The sequence below is a fragment of the Bos indicus x Bos taurus genome, chromosome 9 (assembly GCF_003369695.1).
Source record: "Bos indicus x Bos taurus breed Angus x Brahman F1 hybrid chromosome 9, Bos_hybrid_MaternalHap_v2.0, whole genome shotgun sequence".
Lineage (NCBI taxonomy): Eukaryota > Metazoa > Chordata > Mammalia > Artiodactyla > Bovidae > Bos > Bos indicus x Bos taurus.
The window spans coordinates 103,797,276-103,817,541 of record NC_040084.1 but is presented as its reverse complement, the minus strand read 5'-3'; the positions used below and the strand labels follow the sequence as shown (position 1 = coordinate 103,817,541).

Below are 20,266 nucleotides of genomic sequence, written 5' to 3'. Positions count from 1 at the left end.
AGCACAGCAGCTTCTGTTCCCAGGACGTGGGAGGGGGCTCCACTCCCCAGGGAGGTGTTTTCACCTGCCTGGAGCTCCTGAACCCACACTTTGGGGATTTTTATGGAGGCCTCATTGCTTAGGCACCGTTGATTTGATCCTTGGCTGTGAGTGATGGAAGGCCATCTAGCCCCCCTCTCCAGAGGTCAGGGGTTGTTTCCCTGCAACCAGCCCCCATCCTTAAGAAAACTGAGGGTCCCAGAGGTCAGGCCAGCAACCTGCCAGCGGCACTGGGTCCCTCCACGAGCAGGAACCCCCGGGTTCCAGGAGCTCTGCACCTGGGCTGGGCCAGGTCCAAGGCCAAACGTCAGCTTCTTGTTACATTACTGCATCAGCTGAGATAGTTGCTTCCTTTCTGACAAAGCTGACCGCTACAGGGAAAGAGCAAAATTAGCCAAGATGGCGGTGGTCAGGCTCTCAAACCCCACGTGTTGTACATATGATTATGTAACAGCCGAGCTCACTTGCAGCAGTGTGCACGCGCGTCACCAAGAACCTGCTCGGCCGTGGGCCACTCCTGTCGGGTAAGCACATGTAAGTTCCATCTGGAAAGCCTTGAGGCTGCGTTACGGCCGCCGCACCAGCCCGGAGAGAACAAACACGTTTACAGTTCCTGTGACGCCTTGAGAATTCTTCCAGAGAGCTTGCACCTTGCCTACCGTGGGTTCAGTGAACAGTGAGATACAGCAAGACAGCTGCCATCACCTGTTTGAGCTGTCTCCAGGGATGTGTCGGCTGTACTCACGATGCTGTGTTGGAGAGGCCGGCATGCAGTGCTGGGTGCAGGAGCACACCTGCTCTCGGTCCATGCTGTGCATAAGACATGTGACCTCGGGGTCATGCCATGCACTTCTGTGCCCGTAGGGGGGTGCCTCCCGGGTCGGGGATGGGGAGGGTATTGGAGGTCACAAGGGAAGAGCTAGGGGCCTCTGAAGGGCCATCTCTCATCCTGTCAGCTCCCTGCTCACTCTTTTCACTGACCGCCTGCTCTTCATGGTCATATCTGGTGAGAGTCCCATGTCTAGACATGTTCCTGTGTGTCTAGACGTGTTCCCGCTTGTCTAGATGTGTTCCTGCCTGTCTAGATGTGTTCACGCCTGTCTAGACATGTTCCAGCCTGGCTAGACGTGTTTTGCTTTTCCAGCTCTGGATCTTCAGTTTGGTTGAAGGGCACCATTACCGCTGTGTGACGCACGTTGACCTGAGGAAAAAGAGAGAGAGTTTCTCCACTAGGAGGGCAGAGTCCAAGCCAGGTACGTGGCCAGGTGATGCCCTGCAGACCCTGCCATGGAAGTCAAAGCCCCTGTGAACAGGGGTGGGGGAGAGGGGAAGCCGGGGACCTGGAACCAGGCAGGACATGGGGGGCAGATGGTGTGGGGGTGGTGGGGGCTCATCTTACTGCCCAGAGGGTCCTGTCCCTCCCCCACCCAGCGCTTCCTGGCTTCCACGGGTGGTGTCGCAGCAGGGCCACCCAGGAGTCCGGGGCTTCTCAGCTGAGTCTGCTTGGCTGGCCCGGCCCCTCCTTCTGCTTGTCACCCTCCACCCGTCCCAGTGGTCAAGTACTTGAATGTCTGCCACCACCCCGGGAGGAGCCGACGTTTTTACTGTTTATTGGGCTGCAGGCTGTCTGTCGTGGGCACCCATCTGCTCGTTTCCATGCTGCACGACACGTGTCTCTGCTCTGCTCCCCTTCTCGTTTATCACTGTTGTGTTCTTTCTTTAGTGTGTGAGACACATATAACATATGTATTAGTAAATGGCTTTAAGCTATTTCTTCTTAAAGTGGGTCAGAAATTGCCCTTATCTAGTGGATCTTAGGCTTCCCCTGGTGGCTCAGATGATAAAGAATCTGCCTGCAATGCAGGAGACCCAGGTTCGAGTCCTGGGTTGGGAAGGTCCCCTGGAGAAGGGAGTGGCAACCCACTCCAGTATTCTTGCCTGGATAATCCCATGGACCAAGGAGCCTGGTGGGCTACCGTCCTTGGGGTTGAAAAGAGTCAGATACGACTGAGCGACGAACACACACGGTGGATCCTGAGCCCGCTTTCAGAACCCACAGTTAGTTTTAAGCCATTTCCTCCCACCCCCTTTCTGCAGGTCTGTCCTCGAAACTCCATCTCCCTCCCTTGCAGGCTCATGACACAGGGTCTGAGTTGTATTTCCAGCCTTGTGCTTTATAATGTACAAGACCAAGGGTTTTTCTTGACTCGGTCTGAGTTACTCCAACAACATGCATCTCCCACAGTGCCCCGTGGGGTCAGCTGGTAGCCTTCACCATGACCAGTCATTTTAATGTCACATCTCAGATTGTCAGTAATTCTGTCCATAGAAGGTGGTCAGCCTCCGTCCACGAAGGCCCCAGAAACGGGAGAAGAGACTGAAGTGGCCCTTCCTGTCCTGAGCCTGGCAGCCTGTGGCTGTGCATTGTGAGTACTGTGAGTTCCACCAAGCCCTTCTGGAGAAAGCCTCCCAGATTAGGTTCATTTTTTCTAGAACGATTAAAATAAAACCAAACTATTTTTGTCTGTATGAGTAATAATAACTGTAAGTGTTCTTAGAGTTGCATATTTTAAGCCTTAAGGTTGATAATCTTGATCAGTTATTTTTAACTATATTTAATAAAGGAAATGAGATTATTTTTAATTTACTTCACCCATTGAGGCTGATCTTGACTTCTGTAATAGGGGAGAGGGTGACATTATCATAACTCATCCTAAACTTCTGCCATCTGTGCCATATTTCATACCTTTAAGTTTGACCCCAAATGAATTTTAGTTATTTCTTGTTTTATAGAAGTATTTTAAATATTTGGCAATGACAGGGAGCCACTGTTTTACTCTGACTAAGCAAATACATCATGATTTCATTCCCCTTGGCTCCACACAGACTGCAGAGAGCTCTGGCGTTGACTAAGGCCTGCCTTTGGTCCTGCTGGGGTGGGAGCCCTGAGGAGGTGGCTGGTGCAGTTGCAGCCCTGCTGTGCTTACCCGTCAGGCAGCTGTGTCTGCTCAGGGCCCCTGCCTGGCCTGGACTTGAGCTGACTAGGGGGTCTGAAGCCTTGGGTCCCCACCTTTGCTCAGGGAGAGTGACCCTATTTCTGCTCAGGCCCACGTGGTCTCCCTGGGGCTGGTGTTGGAGGCTGAGGACCCATGAGCAGCCCAGGGAGTGGGGGCTGTTGGAGGCCCAGTGGCCGAGGTGTGCTGCTCTCAGGTGTGCCTGAGGAAGCTGCTCTGAGTCCAGGTCTGCGAAGCCAGAGGAGGCTGGCCAGTCAGTTTACAGCCTGGGTCTAGTTTGTACATCAGAAAACAAAGACGCAGCGGCAGATCCGTCCATCCTGGTGTGAACGCCACTGTCAGTCAGTCTCCACCTCGTCAGCTCTGCTCAGCAGGGTCTTCAGGCGCAGCCATGGCACAGGTGTGGGGCTCTGGCAGGGATGCCCACCTGTGTGGGGGTCTCGCGGAGGCCACAGGTGCCTCCCTCTGGTGACCTTAGAGGAGAGGAAAGCCTCAGGTCACAGTTGAGTCAGGCCCAGCTTGTGGCCCTCTGAGTTCTGCCTTCCCTGGACAGTGAAAGGTTGTTGCTGAACAAAAAGACGCTGGGATTCTTGGCCTCCAGAGGAGAAGAATTCAATCCGGGGCCAGAGACGAGGCTTGATCGCTCAGAGCTTTTGTGTAATAAAGTTTTATTAAAGTATAAAGGAGACAGAGAAAGCTTCTGAAATAGGCATCAGAAGGGGGCAGAAAGAGTACCCCCCTGCTAGTCTTCAGCTGGATGTTATATAGTCACTAGCAGTCTGTCAATGAAAGAAAGGAATGTCTTAAAACTCAGAATGGCACCAGGCCCCTCACCCATAAGATGTATTTTGGGATAATCTTGGCATCATATGATTCATCCCAGGGGCCATAAAACAACTGACATGAATCTTGTAGAAGGGCAGATCACCATACAAATAGTTTCGTTTACATAGATTAGGGGAACAATATCTGAGTATAACATACTGGTTTGTCAAGTCGATTCTGAGCCATTAGGTGGAACCAACTTGAAGACAGAGTCTGGGGTAAATGCATAGCACATTAACATAGCTTAAGACAAACATTTCCATAAGAAAAATGCATTGGTTAACTCAAGGTTTGAGAATACTTAACTTCAGGTGAAACCAGGTGTTATTATGACAACACAGTATTTTAAGAGAAACCTCCTTTTACATTTGTATAGAGAAGGAAAAAATATCGCTAGTTTGTTTCCTCCTGCTGCTTAAGAGAGAGAGAAATGTCTGATACTTGCAGCCTATTTCCTCCATTTGGAGACCCCTGGCCTTCCTGCCTGTTACCCTCTCAACAGTAGGGCCTTGGAAACCCGCCCGGGGGACATGCTAGAGGTCGTCCGAGATGGGGCCGGCACCCAAGACTCGGGCAGGGGACCCTCAGGTTCCCCGAGGCCCGGGGTCCCTGCCGCCCTGGCTGAGGGGGACGGTCAGCACACGCTTTTCTCTCTTCCTTTTGGAATCAGCCTCTCTGAGACTGCCCGCTGCTTGTGGATTGGAAGCTCCACCGGTTTGCTCATATTTAACTTGTCAAGCTTTGAACTGGAGGCTGTTTTACATTACAAGGGTAAGATCTACCTTCAGAGAATCTTTGATACAGATAGTATGTAACTTGAACGTTTTCCTTTGTCTGACATTCGGGGGGTCACGGTGGGTGCCCGTCACTGACCCCCAGGGACCAGGCTCCTGGTCAACTGCACCACGCTGGCTGTCCTGGAACCCCCGAGCCCCTGCTACACCCCATCACCCATTGTCCTCTGTCTCCCCCTCCTCCTGGGGCCCAGCCATGTCCGGGACCTGCAGTTGGCCCTGTGTCCCCACCACAGCCTTGCTGCGGTGCCTGGTCACCATCGCAGCTGTGGGGCTGAGTGACAGACTCCTCGCCCGTCCTGGCATCTGCACGCCTGCAGGCTCGGTCCCCACCGGCCCCTGAGCTGCGGGGAGACGACGGACTGCTGCCCGCTGCCCCACGTGCACACGGCCTGGCCCTCGCCCCACTCCCCAAGGGCTCCGGCGTCCTGGTCCGGGCCCTCCTCCTGGGGAGCTGCCTCCCTGTCGTCTGTCTAAACAGGTAGCCTCTGCTGGCCCCGGCGCCCGTGCCTGCCTCCTCCTGGTTGGTTTTCTGTCCGTTAAGGTCCCACTCCATGTGCCCGGCCTGGCTTGGTGTCCTCACAGGGACGCTGTGCCTACTGCACTCTTGCGGCCACGTGTGGAGCTTGGTCTGCAGGCTCACGCCAGGGCACCTCTGCACGGGCAGCGGCCTGCGTGCTCTGTCCTCACCGCCCCGGCCCCGGCCCGTGTGCAGGCAGCATCTCATGGCCTTATGTGTGGCCTGTTTTCTCTTTGCCGGGAATGAAGACTTCCAGAGCCTCAGCATTCAGGTTGCTGGATCGTGCGCCGTGGCGAGCAGAACCGGTGGTGGTGAGGTGAGTCGTGAGCCATACCCTGAGCAAGGCCGGGGCGGTGCGCCCACCCACTGCGGTTTATCCTCCCTTCTTCCGACGTGCTCTCCCGGGTGCTCACCGCGTGAGGTTGTGTGTGAAGGTTCAGGGGTCACACGCGTCTGCACAGGGCACCCATTAGCACAACTAAAGTGCCCACAACCATGACCGATTCTCTGAACCCGTCTGCGCAGGCCCTCTGCTTGCTCACGTCCATGTTTGGGAACGAGACCGCGCTGGTGGAGGCGGACCCTGCTGCTCTGCTGCGGTCTCAGCAGCGCCCCCACCCGGGACCGGACCTGTCGGTGCTGCCCAGGTGCGGAGTCGTGCGAAACCGTCTTTACGATGCACGTTTCCCTGAAACAACTCCATCACGCATGTTTGCTCTCACAGACCAGGGTTGTGTTTCTCTTTCAGCTCCTGTGTGTTACCGACTTCTCCGCTGTACTTGGGACTTCAGGAAAAAAGAACCAAGCAGGCTACTCAGAAACAATCTGGTGAGTATAACGTAGTCTGAAACGCAGGATGTGGGGCAGCTCCTCCTCTGAGTCACGTTTGTTCAGCTTCACTCTGTCGGTTTGCGGATTCACGTTCATCGAGGTGAAAATTCAATGCTTTCTTCTTCCTTTGTTCCTTCCTTTCTCTGCCTCTCATGTGTTCTGACATAGTTTTTGTGGTGGGGAATATGTTGGGCGTTTCTTCATGACTTGGGTATAATTCGTAGGAATTCAAAACATGAGAAATACTGGCAGTGGTTTCTCTGGGTTGATTTCCTTTATGTTAACTAGTTTGATCTATTTGGAGTCCAAGGGACTCTCAAGAGTCTTCTCCTACACCACAGTTCAAAAGCATCAATTCTTTGGCACTCAGCCTTCTTTATGGTCCAAGTCCCAGATCTGTACATGACTACTGGAAAAACTATAGCTTTGACTATATGGACCTTTGTTGGCAAAGTGGTATCTCTGATTTTTAATATGCTGTCTAGGTTGGTCATAGCTTTTGTTTCAAGGAGCAGGCTTTTAATTTAATCTTTTAATCTTTTAATTTCATGGCTGCAGTCACCATCTGCAGTGATTTTGGAGCCCAAGAAAACAAAGTCTGTCACCGTGCTATTCAGTAGGTGCTTGTTGTTTATCTATTTTAGGGACTTCCCTGGTGGCTCAGACGGTAAAGAGTCCACCTGCAATGCAGGTGCTGCTAAGTCGATTCAGTCGTGTCCGACTCTGTGCGACCCCATAGACGGCAGCCCACCAGGCTCCCCTGTCCCTGGGATTCTCCAGGAAAGAACACTGGAGTGTGTTGCCATTTCCTTCTTCAATGCATGAAAGTGAAAAGTGGAAGGGAAGTCGCTCCGTCATGTCTGACTCTTAGCGACCCCTTGGACTGTATGGGGTCCATGGGATTTTCCAGGCAAGAGTACTGGAGTGGGGTGCCATTGCTTTCTCCAGCAATGCAGGTGACCCGGGTTCAATTCCTGGGTTAGGAAGATCCCCTGGAGAAGGGAGTGGCTACCCACTCCAGTGTTCTTGCTTGAAGAATTCCATGGACAGAGGAGCCTGGTGGGCTGCAGTCCATGGGGTCAAAAAGAGTCGGACACGACTGAGTGACTAACACTTTCCCTTTATATCTATTTTAAATATGGCAGTGTACATCTCTTCACTTATTTCTTGTGTGTACTTTTTACTGTAGTAAAATATAAATTACATAAAATTTACCATATTAATCATACTTGTGTGTACAGTTCAGTGGCAGTAAGTAACTCTATAACTTTGGGCAACATAAAAAGTCTTTTTGAATCATTTTCTTCAATAATACCCCAAATAATGTTATGTTATGTATAGATTGCTTTTAACATTCTTTGTGAAATACTTGTGGACTAACAAATATTAATTAAAATTGCTAATAGTTGGAACAATACTAGGTTGTTCAGAGAGTATTCCAAAATCCTAACTATGTTTCCACTCGAGGCAGAGTACTTGCAGGGTGAACTCTGTTAAAAGCAGTGCCGTCCCTCATACCCTAGGTCACCTGGTTTTGTCAGCTGCACGGAGGACCACGTTCCCCAGCGTCAGCTGATAGCAGACCTCTGTGTGGAGACCTGCTATGAAACGAGACTTGGGACTGTCTTTCTTTTTTTAACCAAATTCATTTACATTTTGTTCTTAGATATGTTTTACTTAGATCGCCCCTTAAAATGGAATTTAAGACTTTTTAATTTTATTTTAAATTTATTTTTAGTTGAAGTATTAGTTGATTTATAATGTACGAATCCCTGCTGTACAGCAGAGTGACTCAGTTTTACACACACACACACACACACATATATTTATATATCTATATATTTCTTTAAAAAAATATTCTTTTCTATTATGGTTTATCCCAGGAGATTGGATGTAGTTGTTCCTTGTGCTATTCAGTAGGACTATGTTGTTTATCCGTTCTAAATGTTACGTGTGTGTGTGTGTGTGTGTGTGTGTGTTAGTCACTCAGTCTTGTCCTAGTCTTTGCTGTTGCATGGACTGTAGCCCACCAGGCTCCTCTGTCCATGGAATTCTCCAGGCAAGAATACTGGAGTGGGTTGTCATTCCCTTCTCCAGGGAATCTTTCCAACTTCAGGATCAAATCCAAGTCTCTGAATTACAGATAGTTTCTTTACTGTTTAAATAGATTTAAGGGACTAGATCTGATAGACAGAGTGCCTGATGAACTATGGATGGAGGTTTGTGACATTGTACAGGAGACAGGAATCAAGACCATCCCCAAGAAAAAGAAATGCAAAAAAGCAAAATGGCTGTCTGGGGAGGCCTTACAAATAGTTGTGAAAATAAGGGAAGCAAAAAGCAAAGGATAAAAGGAAAGATATACTCATTTGAATGCAGAGTTCCAAAGAATAGCAAGGAGAGATAAGAAAGCCTTCCTCAGTGATCAATGCAAAGAAATAGAGGAAAACAATAGCATGGGAAAGACTAGAGATCTCTTCAAAAAAATTAGAGATATCAAGGGAACATTTCATGCAAAGAAGGGCTCAGAAATGGCAGGGACCTAACATAAGCAGAAGGTATTAAGAAGAGGTGGCAAGAATACACAGAAGAACTGTACAAAAAAGATCTTCACGACCAAGATAATCACGATGGTGTGATCACTCACCTAGAGCCAGACATCCTGGAATGTGAAGTTAAGTGGGCCTTAGAAAGCATCACTACGAACAAAGCTAGTGGAGGTGATGGAATTCCAGTTGAACTATTCCAAATCCTGAAAGATGATGCTGTGAAAGTGTTGCATTCAATATGCCAGCAAATTTGGAAAACTCAGCAGTGGCCACAGGACTGGAAAAGGTCAGTTTTCATTCCAATCCCAAAGAAAGGCAATGCCAAAGAATGCTCAAACTACCGCACAATTGCACTCATCTCACACGCTAGCAAAGTAATGCTTAAAATTCTCCAAGCCAGGCTTCAGCAATACGTGAACCGTGAACTTCCAGATGTTCAAGCTGGGTTTAGAAAAGGCAGAGGAACCAGAGATCAAATTGCCAACATCTGATGGATCATCAAAAAAGCAAGAGAGTTCCAGAAAATCATCTATTTCTGCTTTATTGATTATGCCAAAGCCTTTGACTGTATGGATCACAATAAACTGTGGAAAATTCTGAAAGAGATGGGAATACCAGAGCACCTGACCTGCCTTTTGAGAAACCTATATGCAGGTCAGGAAGCAACAGTTAGAACTGGACATGGAACAACAGACTGGTTCCAAATAGGAAAAGGAGTTCGTCAAGGCTGTATATTGTCACCATGCTTATTTAACTTATATGCAGAGTACATCATGAGAAATGCTGGGCTGGAGGAAGCACAGGCTGGAATCAAGATTGCCAGGAGAAATATCAATAACTTCAGATATGCAGATGACACCATCCTTATGGCAGAAAGTGAAGAGGAACTAAAGAGCCTCTTGATGAAAGTGAAAGAGGAGAGTGAAAAAGTTGGCTTAAAACTCAACATTCAGAAAATGAAGATCATGGCATCTAGTCCCACCACTTCATGGGAAATAGATGGGGAAACAGTGGAAACAGCTGCTGACTTTGTTTTTCTGGGCTCCTAAATCACTGCAGATGGTGATTGCAGCCATGAAATTAAAAGACGCTTACTAAGGTCTGTCTAGTCAAGGCTATGGTTTTTCCTGTGGTCATATATGGATGTGAGAGTTGGACTGTGAAGAAAGCTGAGCACTGAAGAATTGATGCTTTTGAACTGTGGTGTTGGAGAAGACTCTTGAGAGTCCCTTGGACTGCAAGGAGATCCAACCAGTCCATCCTAAAGGAGATGAGTCCTAGGTGTTCATTGGAAGGACTGATGTTGAAGCTGAAACTCCAATACTTTGGCCACCTGATGCGAAGAGCTGACTCATTTGAAAAGACTCTGATGCTGGGAAAGATTGAGGGCAGGAGGAGAAGGGGTTGACAGAGGATGAGATGGTTGCATGGCATCACCAACTCGATGGACATGGGTTTGAGTGGACTCTGGGAGTTGGTGATGGACAGAGAGGCCTGGTGTGCTGCTGTTCATGGGGCTGCAAAGAGTCGGACACTACTGAGCGACTTAACTGTACCGAACTCTTTACTGTTTGAAGCATCAGGGATGCCCCCTAAATGTAATATCCCCAAATTCTCAGTCTGTGCCTCCCCGCCTCGGCCCTCCTGGTAACCACCGTTCTGGTCTCTATGTCAGTGAGTATGTTTCTATTTTGAGAATAGGTTCGTTTGCGTCGTATTTTAGATGACAAACGTGAGTGATGCCACATGACACCGTCTCTGACTCACTTCATTCAGTGTCATCTCCAGGTCCGTCTATGTTGCTGCAGATGGCATTATGTCACTGTTTTCACGGCCGAGTGGCATCCTGCTGTGTGAACGCACCGTGTTTTCTTTATCTGTTCATCTGTCCAGGGGCGGTTGGGTTGTCTCCGTGTCCTGTCTGTGTGAGCAGTGCTGCTGTGAACACACGGGTGCGTGCATCGTTTTGAATGATAATTTGTCCAAGTTTTTCTGTTGTTTTGGTTGCATGGCAAGAATCTTGCAGGATCTTACTTCCCCGACCAGGGTTTGAACCTGGCGCTGGAAGTCACCACTGGACCGACGGGGAATGCCCTACTAGGACGTATCGTTTTGTCCCAGACGACCGTACATGCTGTACTATGCTTCACAGCTAAGTGACATGTAGATTGGAAAACAAAACTTTAGTGAGAGCAACCATATAAACAGTGAGGTTTATTCCAGAGATTCTAATTTCTCTGTATCCAGGGGCTGGTGAAATTTTAAAGCTTTGACTTTTTATGATAGCTTTCTGTGTTGTTTAGAAAATATTCATATGGAATATTACAGATGACTGATTTATAGTGATTCTGTAATCTCAAAATTTGCACCCCTCCTCTTACAAAAGCATAATAGAAATAGCAAGGTTTCCTGGTCCCTCTGGGATTTCCAGTCCCTCCCGAGGGCCTCTGGGGGCCCCGCTCCCTCCTCGGGGCCTCTGTGCCCAGTGGGGTTCCCTGAGCTTCCGATGGGAATATGTCTCAGTTTATCACATTTGAAATAGTTCCAAAAGCAGAGCTGAGTTTCTTTGCTTTTAAAAAAGAGAACTGTTTTTGGAGTATTCAATATTATGTAATTATCCATTTCCTAAAGCTGTTTCATAGTATTGTACAGAATATTCATATTGAATAGCAAGTATCAAATATACATAAAAATGAGTAATTCTGGCAGGACTTTATTCTGTCTGGAAGCACCCACGGGACATGTCCGTGTCGGTGGTAAGTTCCCGAGGTGTCAGAGCTCTAACCAGCCAGCTGGGCCGTGGACGCTTACAGGGTGTTAAGAACAGGGTACCGTGTTTCCTCGCCATTAAAATGCTCTGCTGGCTGGTCTTTCTTACTGTTGTGTCGTGATAAACTCAGGCATAAGAGAGACACTTGGTTGGCTTAAGAGACTTGCATTCCTGTCGTAGAGGAGCTGTGCCTGGCACCGGCACAGAGGCGCTTGCTCCACGCTGCGGGTTTCAGGGGCCTGTGGACAGAATCCCACCGGCCGCGTTCTGCGTGGCCTGTCTCACCCCAGAGCGGACAGCCTCTTGCAGCCGTGGCCGGAGGGACTGGCGCTGCGGGAAGGGCTGACGTGTTGGCCCTCGAGCATCTGAAACACACAGGATTAAACACTGCGGTTCAGGTCATTTAAGCAGGAAAATCACGCTTTTGTTGTTTTCTGGCGCTTTTAGCGCCCTCAGTTTCCTTTTCTGCTGGTGGGGCTGGTTTGTCGTCAGGGATGAAGCCTCTCCAGTCTGTAGGGTGTGCACTGACTCCTCTTGTGAGAACGTGGCTGTCTCTGCAGAGCTTTGTCCTATCCACTGTGAAGCAGCTGTGTTAGTGACTTGCTTCTTCTGTAACCATGTTTCCCGCAGCTGCTCGGAGCATTGTGAAGGACCACCCGCTGGTTTTCCATAGCAAAATACGGTCGTCGGGCTACACGGCTGCCCCATGGTGAGTGGACCACCCAGAGACAGACCATGGCCTCCGGGCGCAGGTGCTGGTGTGGATGGATGTCTGTGTGTGGACCCCAGCATGACACCATCGCAGAACAGACGCGGCAGTAGTGTTTATTGAGTGCTTACTATGTACTTTGGGGCTTCCCTGATAGCTCAGTTGGTAAAGAATCCACCTGCAATGCAGGAGGTGGATAGGTGGCTGGCTGGATGGGTGGGTGTGTGGGTGGGTGGATTGGTGGGTGGATGGCTGGGTGGATGGATAGATGGGTGGATGGGTGGGTAGATGGATAGATGGGTGGATGGATAGGTGCATGGGTGGGTGGGTAGGTGGGTGGATGGATGGGTGGATGGGTGGGTGGGTGGATGGATGGGTGGATGGGTGGATGGGTGGGTGGATAGATGGGTGGGTGGGTGGATGGGTGGATGGGTGAGTGGATGGGTGGATAGATGGGTGGGTGGATGGATGAGTGGGTGGGTGGGTGGATGGATGGGTGGATGGGTGTGTGGATGGGTGGCTGGATGGGTGAGTGGGTGGATGGATGGATGGGTGGGTGGGTGGATGGGTGGGTGGGTGGGTGGATGGGTGGGTGGGTGGATGGATAGATGGATGGATGGATGGGTGGGTGGGTGGATGGATGGGTGGGTGGGTGGATGGATAGGTGCATGGGTGGGTGGATGGGTGGGTGGATGGATGGGTAGATGGGTGGGTGGATGGATGAGTGGGTGGGTGGGTGGATGGATGGGTGGATGGGTGGGTGGGTGGATGGATGGGTGGGTGGGTGGATGGATGGGTGGATGGGTGGGTGGATGGATGGATGGGTGGGTGGGTAGGTGGATAGATGGGTGGATGGGTGGGTGAGTGGATGAGTGGGTGGATGGATGGGTGAGTGGGTGGATGGATGGATGGGTGGGTGGGTGGATGGATGGGTGGGTGGGTGGATGGGTGGGTGGATGGTTGGATGTGTGGATAGGTGGATGGATGGATGGATGAGTAGACGGATGGCTGGGTGGGCAGATGGACAAATGGTTGGGTGGATGGATGGATGGATCAGTGGGTGTATGGATCGATGGGTAGATGGGTGGCTGGGTGACTGGGTGGATGGGTGGAGGGATGGATGGGTGGATGGGTGGCTGGGTGGATGGGTGGAGGGATGGATGGGTGTTGGATGGGTGGGTGGTGGATGGGTGGATGGATGGGTGGGTGGATGGGTGAGTGGGTGGATGGATGGGTAAGTGGGTGGATGGATGTGGATAGGTGGATATGGATGGGTGGCTGGCTGGATGGGTGGGTGAGTGGGTGGATGGATGGGTGTGTGGGTGGATGGGTGAGTGGGTGGATGGGTGGGCGGGTGGATATGGATGGGTGGCTGGCTGGATGGGTGGGTGAGTGGGTGGATGGATGTGTGGGTGGATGGGTGGGTGGGTGGATGGGTGAGTGGGTGGGCAGATGGACAGATCGCTGGGTGGGTGGATGGATGGATCAGTGGGTGTATGAATCAGTGGGTAGATGGGTGGCTGGGTGGCTGGGTGGAGGGATGAATGGGTGGCTGGGTGGCTGGGTGGAGGGATGGATGGGTGTTGGATGGGTGGGTGGTGGATAGATAGATCCTGGATTCATGCCTCAGTACAACCGCACACTAGTCCAGGCCCTGAGCCTGTGTGCTGGCTCAGTGGTGATGCCATCTGCTAAGTGTGGACTCCTTGGGTTCACTTTACTTGATTGGGTCTTGCATGTGGGGCCTGTGAGGGAGTCCAGGGGGAGGAGGAACCAGGCGGTGGTCAGTCCTAAGTACTAGTCCCAGGGTTTGAACTTCCTAGAAAAAGTACAGGGGATTCTAGGTGGGGTCATTGGGTGAGGATGTGTTTCACTGTGACGTCCCCGAGGCAGTGAGGACAGGCGGGGAGGTGGTGAGGCTGAGGGACTGCCTGCCTCCCTGCCTGGGTGCTGCCTCCTCCTGGACCTCACCCAGCTCCCACTGCCCTCACACAGCCTCTCCAGACCCTGTGCTCTGGGTGGGATGAGCCCCACCCCAGCCTGGTCCTCACAGGCAGATGTCCATGTCCTCACCTGCCTCATCCAGGCCTGCTCCAGGTCATTGCCCAGTGCACTTGCAGAGTCTGCAGCAAATGTAGCTCCCCACCCCCCTGTCTCTCTCCCAGGGCTCCAGACCTGAAGCTGAAATGTGGAGTTGCCCTGCATGCCTGGCTGCAAAGTGATTATCTTAGTTTTTTGCCTAAGAACCCAAAATTTGTAGGAAAATAGCACAGTGTTCTCCAGAATTTTAATACACAAATACACTTATGTCCCCATTAGTGAAATAGCTGATATGGATATAGAATTAGAGGAATAGCTGTCAAAATTACAGTGATTAAATGTTCAGTTTATTACTAACTTGGGACATGGGAAGCCCAAGTTAGTTTATTTATGTTTATATATGTTTATTTATTTATTATGTTTATTTTTTCACTGCAAAGTAGGTCTCTTAAGCTTAGAACTTTTAATCTTTGAATGACATAGAGTTCTTCTCTCCCCAGTGCAACTATGTTTTCACCAAAGACTGATTTTAAAAATGATGGTAAAAGAGCTTCGAAATGCAAGAACAATTACAGGTGGTATGTAACCTAGTTTGTGCATCCCAAGTAAATCTGAGATAATTTGGAGGAACTCTTTAGATAGTTTGATTTTTTTCAAACATATATAAGACCTTTTAAGTACCTGTGTGTAAATATGTATATGTACACACACACACACACACACACACATATATATATATTATTTTTGTATCTATCTGTTCTTTTAGTTAAATTTAATTCATATTAATCATTTTTCAGACCTGCTGCTGTTTTTACCACCTCAACTATTTAGAAACATTTAATTTTTGTTTTAAGTTTCATTTTGGAGAGTATCATAGCTAACAGTTATTCTAAACATCTTAGGTTGTCATTGGGCAGGAAGTCTGAGTAGGCATGGTGCTTGGTGCCATTCTGGGAGGCGTGCGATGGGCTCGTTGGCTCGGAAAGGCTTCCTTTCCTCAGCGGCCCTCAGCCTAGGGCTGGCTGCCCGGCTCTGCGTCCACACCTGTCCCCGTGTCCCATGATGCTGGACGAGTTCTGCAGGTTCCCTGGGTCCGTTTCTCTGGACCCAGTTCTGCTGTTAGAGGTGATGCCATCTACACAGAGACAGTGGGCTGTGGCACTTGAGCTGCTACTTATTCCCGTGAGCATCACAGCTGTGCCTGCCGTCACTGGCTCACAAGACGCTGCTGGGCCTGACTTGCCCACATTTAATCGCGTTTTTTGTTCCTCTTCCTGCCCGTCTGCTGTTCCCATGTCAGCAGGTCATTGCTACTGAGTAGGCCTCTCCACCAGATGCCCTCACGCCCTGTCAGACCCTCTCAAACATCCATGGTCAAGTATGGAATGCAGCCCTGGGCTCTGCTGAGCTTGGATTTCCTGTGGTTGTTTTTCCAGGGAGTTAAAAAAAATTTTTTTTCTTTATCATAAAGGGTGTTGGATTTTGTCAAATGCTTTTTATGCATCTATTGCGATGACTGTGTTGTTTTTATCATCTCTGTTTTAAATGTGGTGTATCACATTGATTTGTGAGTATTGAACCATGTTTGCATCTCTGGAATGAATCCCACTTTATCATGTATGATCCTTTATATACATTGTTAAACTCAAATTTGTAATATTTTGTTGAGGATTTTTGCATCTATATTCATCAATGATATTGGCCTATAATTTTTTTGTGGCATCTTTGTCTGGTTTGGGTATCAGGGTAAAGGTGGTGTTATAGGTAAATTTGGGAGTGTTTCATCTTGTCAAGTTTTTGTAATAGTTTGAGAAGGATAGGAATTAGCTCTTCTTTATGTGTTTGGTAGAAATCCCCCATGAAGTTGTTCAGTTCTGGAGTTTTGTTTCCTAGGAGTTTTTAAATCACTAATAAAATTTCACTACTAGTGATCCATCTATTCAGATTGTGTATTTCTTCCTGATTTAGTTTTGGAAGGTTGCGTGATTCCAGAAATTCATCCATCTCTTCCAGGTGGTCGAGTTTATTGGCATGTGACTGTTCTCAGCATTCTCTAATGACACTTTCTACTCTGTGGTGTTGGTTTCTAGTTCTCCCCTTTCACTTCGTATTTAATTTACTTGGGCCTCTCTCTTCTCTTCTTGATAGCCTGGCTAAAGATTTGTCAGTTTTGTTTTGTCTTTTTCAAAAAACAGTTCTTGTTTTGCTGATCTTTTCTATTGCTTTTTGGTCTCTACATTGTCTCCTCTCTGATCTTTATTGGCTCCTTTCTTTTGCTGACTTGGGGCTTTGTTTATTCTTCTGTTTCTGGTTCCTTTAGATGGAAGATTAGATTGTTTTTGTGAGATTTTTCTTGTTTCTTGAGGAAGGTCTGTGGCACTATAAAACTTCCCCTTTTAAAACTTATTTTGCTGCATCCCATAAGTTTTTGGAAAGTTGTGTTTCCATTCTGATTTGCCTTGAGGTATTTTCCGATTTTTTTTTTCTTTATTCATTGGCCCGTTTGTTTTATAGTCACTTGTTGTTTAGTCTCCGTGTGTTTGTGCTTTGCACATTTTTCTTCCTGTAATTGATTTCCAGTTTCATAATATTTTGTTTAGAAAAAATGCTTGATGTAATTGCAGTCCTCTGTCTCTTGTTGAGACTTGCTTTGTAGCCCAGCATATGATCTATCCTGGAGAATGTTCCATGTGTATTTGAAAAGGATGTGCATTCTGCTCCTTTTGGATGGGGAATGTCCTATAGGTATCTGTTAAGTCCAGTTGGTCTATTGTGTCATTTAAAACATGTTTCCTTATTGATTTTCTGTCCGGATGCTTTGTCCTTTGGTGTCAGTGGGGTGGTAGAGTCCCCTACTATTATTGTGTTCTTGTCAATTTCTCCCTTTATGTCTGTTAATATTTGCTTTATATATTTAGGTGCTATTTTATAGAGTTTATATATGTTAGTGAGTATAATATCTTCTTGTATTGATCCCTTTATCATTATATAATGCCATTGTTTATTCTTTAATAACCTTTATTTTAAAGTCTGTCTTGTCTGATTTGAGTATTGCTACTGTCTTGTTTCCATTTTCATGAAATATGTTTTTCTATCCCCTCATTTTCAGTCTGTGTATGTCTTTAGCTCTGAAATAAGTCTCCTGTAGGCAGCATATACATATTATTTCATGGTTCTGAATGTAAGAGTTTATATATGTATATATATACACACACACACATACACACATTATATATATATATAAATGTTATGGAATAAAATTATACATGTAAATAGGGAAACACTCACCTTATTTCTAGTATATTTTTATTTCTAATGTTGGACTGTCTCAGTTATTTCCTCTGATCTTCCCTGAAGTAAGGAGTGCCCTGTGGAGAGTCCTGCGCCCAGCAAGCTGAGCAGGCAGCTGGCCGTGGCCTGCGGCCAGGCGGCCCTGCTCTGTATGCAGTATTCAGGTATGCTGCTCCAGCCAGAGTTGTGCTTCACTGCAAGCTTCTGTTTTGCCCATTGTTCCATTTAAAACAGATTTAAAAAATCTTGGTTATTTGAAATCACATGACATTGTTTGAGTCTAGATTAAAATCAAAGCTTGCTTCCCCTGGACTGTCACTAGGATTAGCCCAGGGCGTCCACGCATGCCCTGCAGCTTCTGGCAGCAGGAGCTCTGGTTTGGTTATAAGCTGTTCCAGGTCTGTGCTCTGAGTACGTGGCCGTCTCCTCCATGAGCCCCAAGGGAGCCTGGCAGGAGGGCTGCATACAGAGGCTGGTTCATCAAAAGAGAGGCTACAGAAGAGCCTCCTGCCCCCTGGAGACCTGGTCTCCTTCTTCAGTGGGTGGAGCTGCTCTTCAGCTGAAGACCTGGTCTTCAGTGGGTGGAGCCTCCCCCCAGGCACACTCGGCTCCTGGCAACCACTCCCTCTCAAGGGCATCCAAACACCTTTACTTCCTTTCTGGGAACTCAAAGAAGTCAGGAGGCAGCTGAACTCATCCAGGTAGCTCCACTATTTAAGCTCTTTTCGGAGTTAAACATCATTTCTGGTTTCTAGATTTGCTTACAGATGAGAATATGCCTTTGCCCAAGTCCAGGGTCTCTCTGTGCACCATCCTCCACCCCCACCTCCCTGAGTGTTTGACCAGCCGTCTGCCCAAAGCAGCCGTCTGCCCAAATCTGAAAGGTTACTTACTTCCTTTTTTTTTTTTTCATAGAATTCCAGCCTGCCAAAGAATTTTTTGAATAATTTTGGGAAATTGGATATGTAGTATTATCAGTAAATATTTAGTGATATTTGATATGCTTACCAAGCATGTGACCATAAAAGTAGGATACTCAAGTTTGAATATTATGAGGGAAATGTATAATTTATTATGCCTTACTGTAGGGCAGTGTTTAGATGGAACGGCTGAGGCAGATATGCCCCTAGGAGGAAGCGTGGGAAGCTGGGGGGCCGGCTGTTTGGGGCTTCCCAGCAGGTCCAGGTTCAGGTCCTGGTGCTGCCTCTGATCAGCCCCATGTCCTGGGCAGGCCCCTGAACCCCAGCCCTCGGTTCCTGTCCGAAGAAGAAGTTGGGCGTGACATGAGCCCCCGGTGGGAGTGCACGCCCAGCGACTGGGAGCTGAGGAAACGCTGTTCCTGTTTCAGGTTTCCTCATTTCCTAAGAAAACGAGCGTCAGGTTAACTGAAAATTCTATAATTTCACCTGTTGCAAGTGTGGTGCCTCTGACTTATGCTTTATAAGGAGTTTCTCTTGCTTTTTCAAGCAGGAGATGGACAGCAGCTGGCCTGTGGCTTAGCCAACCACTTGTCCCTGGTCTGCAATGCTGATCTTACTGGGAAGCCTGCTGTTTTGTCAGGTAAGATGGAGAGTTTTAGTTCATGTGGATTTGTGAGTGTTTTTCCCTTGTTAGCAGGTCAGGTCTTTCTGCCAGACACTGAGGCAAGCACTGAAATGCCAAGGTTTGCAGCAGAGGAAGGGTTTACACAAGGCAGCCAAGCGAGGAGCTGGGAGGGCACAGCTCAGACCTGCTCCCCGAGGCGGGGCCGGGCACTTGCGGGACAGAGGAGCAGGGAGGTCTTCGGTGCGGGGGACAGGATGGGCGGTAGGGACAAGGTGAGGTAGTTGTGTGCTGCACAGACAACTCAGGGCTGCATGCTGCTTCGTGGGGTGTACGTTCAAAAGCCATGAGGCGAGGGTGGCACTCTGGACCCCCTGATGTCAGGAGGTCGTCTGTCGGGCACCTGCACAGGCCTCGTTTTAGGGTCAGTGGTCCCAACAGGCTTGGCTGGCTACACACAGCTGATTCCACATTCCTGAAAACCAGCCTGAGCCCCTGTAACTACAGGGCCCCATGTGTCAGGGGCATTATCTGTCGGGGTGGCTATAGGGTGAGCTTGCTCAGTGAGGCTGGTGGCCAGTGGAGGGTTTCTGACGTGCGTGCCTTACCTGCTGTTCCATCGGATGAGCTCATGCTTCCTGTTTGCCCTGTGGGTGTGGCTTCAGGGTGGCCTTTTTAATCGTCCGGGGCACACAGTCAGCCTCCTTACGGTCCTGTTGTTAATCTGCAAGCACCATGCTTGTTCCCTTCAAACAAGAACAGACTAGCTCTGTGGCTGACCTGGGGAACAGAATGACCAGATTCCACCAAACCCTGCTGAGCTGAGCAGGGGGAGCGTCACTTGTGGGGCCAGACCTGGAGGCGCGTTCGTGGAAGGGGCCCGCGGTGCTCGGGTAAAACCCGTCTGGGAGGTCTCCGCTTCTGAGAGCACAAGCCAGTGATGCATCCCAGTGTGACGACCACGGATCCCAGGGGGTGTCACTCGCTGGCAGGGTCTGTGTTTGCGCTTTAGACTGAGAGTGTTTCCCGTCCATTGTGGCTGTCTAGTCCGGGGACGCCAGGGGCCCGGTGCCGACGCTCCCGTGAGGGCGCACCTGGCTCAGTGTGGGCTGCTGGGTGTGGCTGGACAGGTGTGAGTACGGCCTGGGAGGACCACCCCCTCATGTCAGGCAGAGGGCAAGGAGTGTAACAGCTAAACCCTGGGGTCAGTCACTTCGGAAGGTCAAAGTGATTAAGATTTCATGAAGTACGGTGGAGTTGTGGACACACGAAGTCCTATGACGGGATGACACTGAGCCTGGAACTCCTGCTGCTGTCTCTAAGTTCTGCAGCTGCCCACTGG

The 20,266-nt window shown here is 49.1% G+C and overlaps 1 protein-coding gene across 22 annotated transcripts in view; it reads left to right on the top strand.

The window, feature by feature from the left end:
• Nucleotides 1–20,266, top strand: part of WDR27 (WD repeat domain 27) — a 171,957-nt gene that overhangs the window by 18,083 nt on the left and 133,608 nt on the right. For 19 of the 22 annotated variants that reach the window (XM_027552077.1, XM_027552087.1, XM_027552074.1 and 16 more), the window contains 10 exons: nt 1,184–1,292; nt 2,369–2,465; nt 4,549–4,649; nt 5,441–5,508; nt 5,718–5,839; nt 5,941–6,020; nt 11,973–12,051; nt 14,592–14,669; nt 17,449–17,546; nt 18,850–18,942. In XM_027552077.1, the coding sequence (XP_027407878.1) occupies nt 1,184–1,292; nt 2,369–2,465; nt 4,549–4,649; nt 5,441–5,508; nt 5,718–5,839; nt 5,941–6,020; nt 11,973–12,051; nt 14,592–14,669; nt 17,449–17,546; nt 18,850–18,942 (925 nt within the window). Of the gene's footprint in view, nt 1–493; nt 1,046–1,183; nt 1,293–2,368; nt 2,466–4,548; nt 4,650–5,440; nt 5,509–5,717; nt 5,840–5,940; nt 6,021–11,972; nt 12,052–14,591; nt 14,670–17,448; nt 17,547–18,849; nt 18,943–20,266 lie in introns of all 22 variants that reach the window. The other 3 variants (XM_027552082.1, XM_027552078.1, XM_027552093.1) reach the window with 2 other exon arrangements.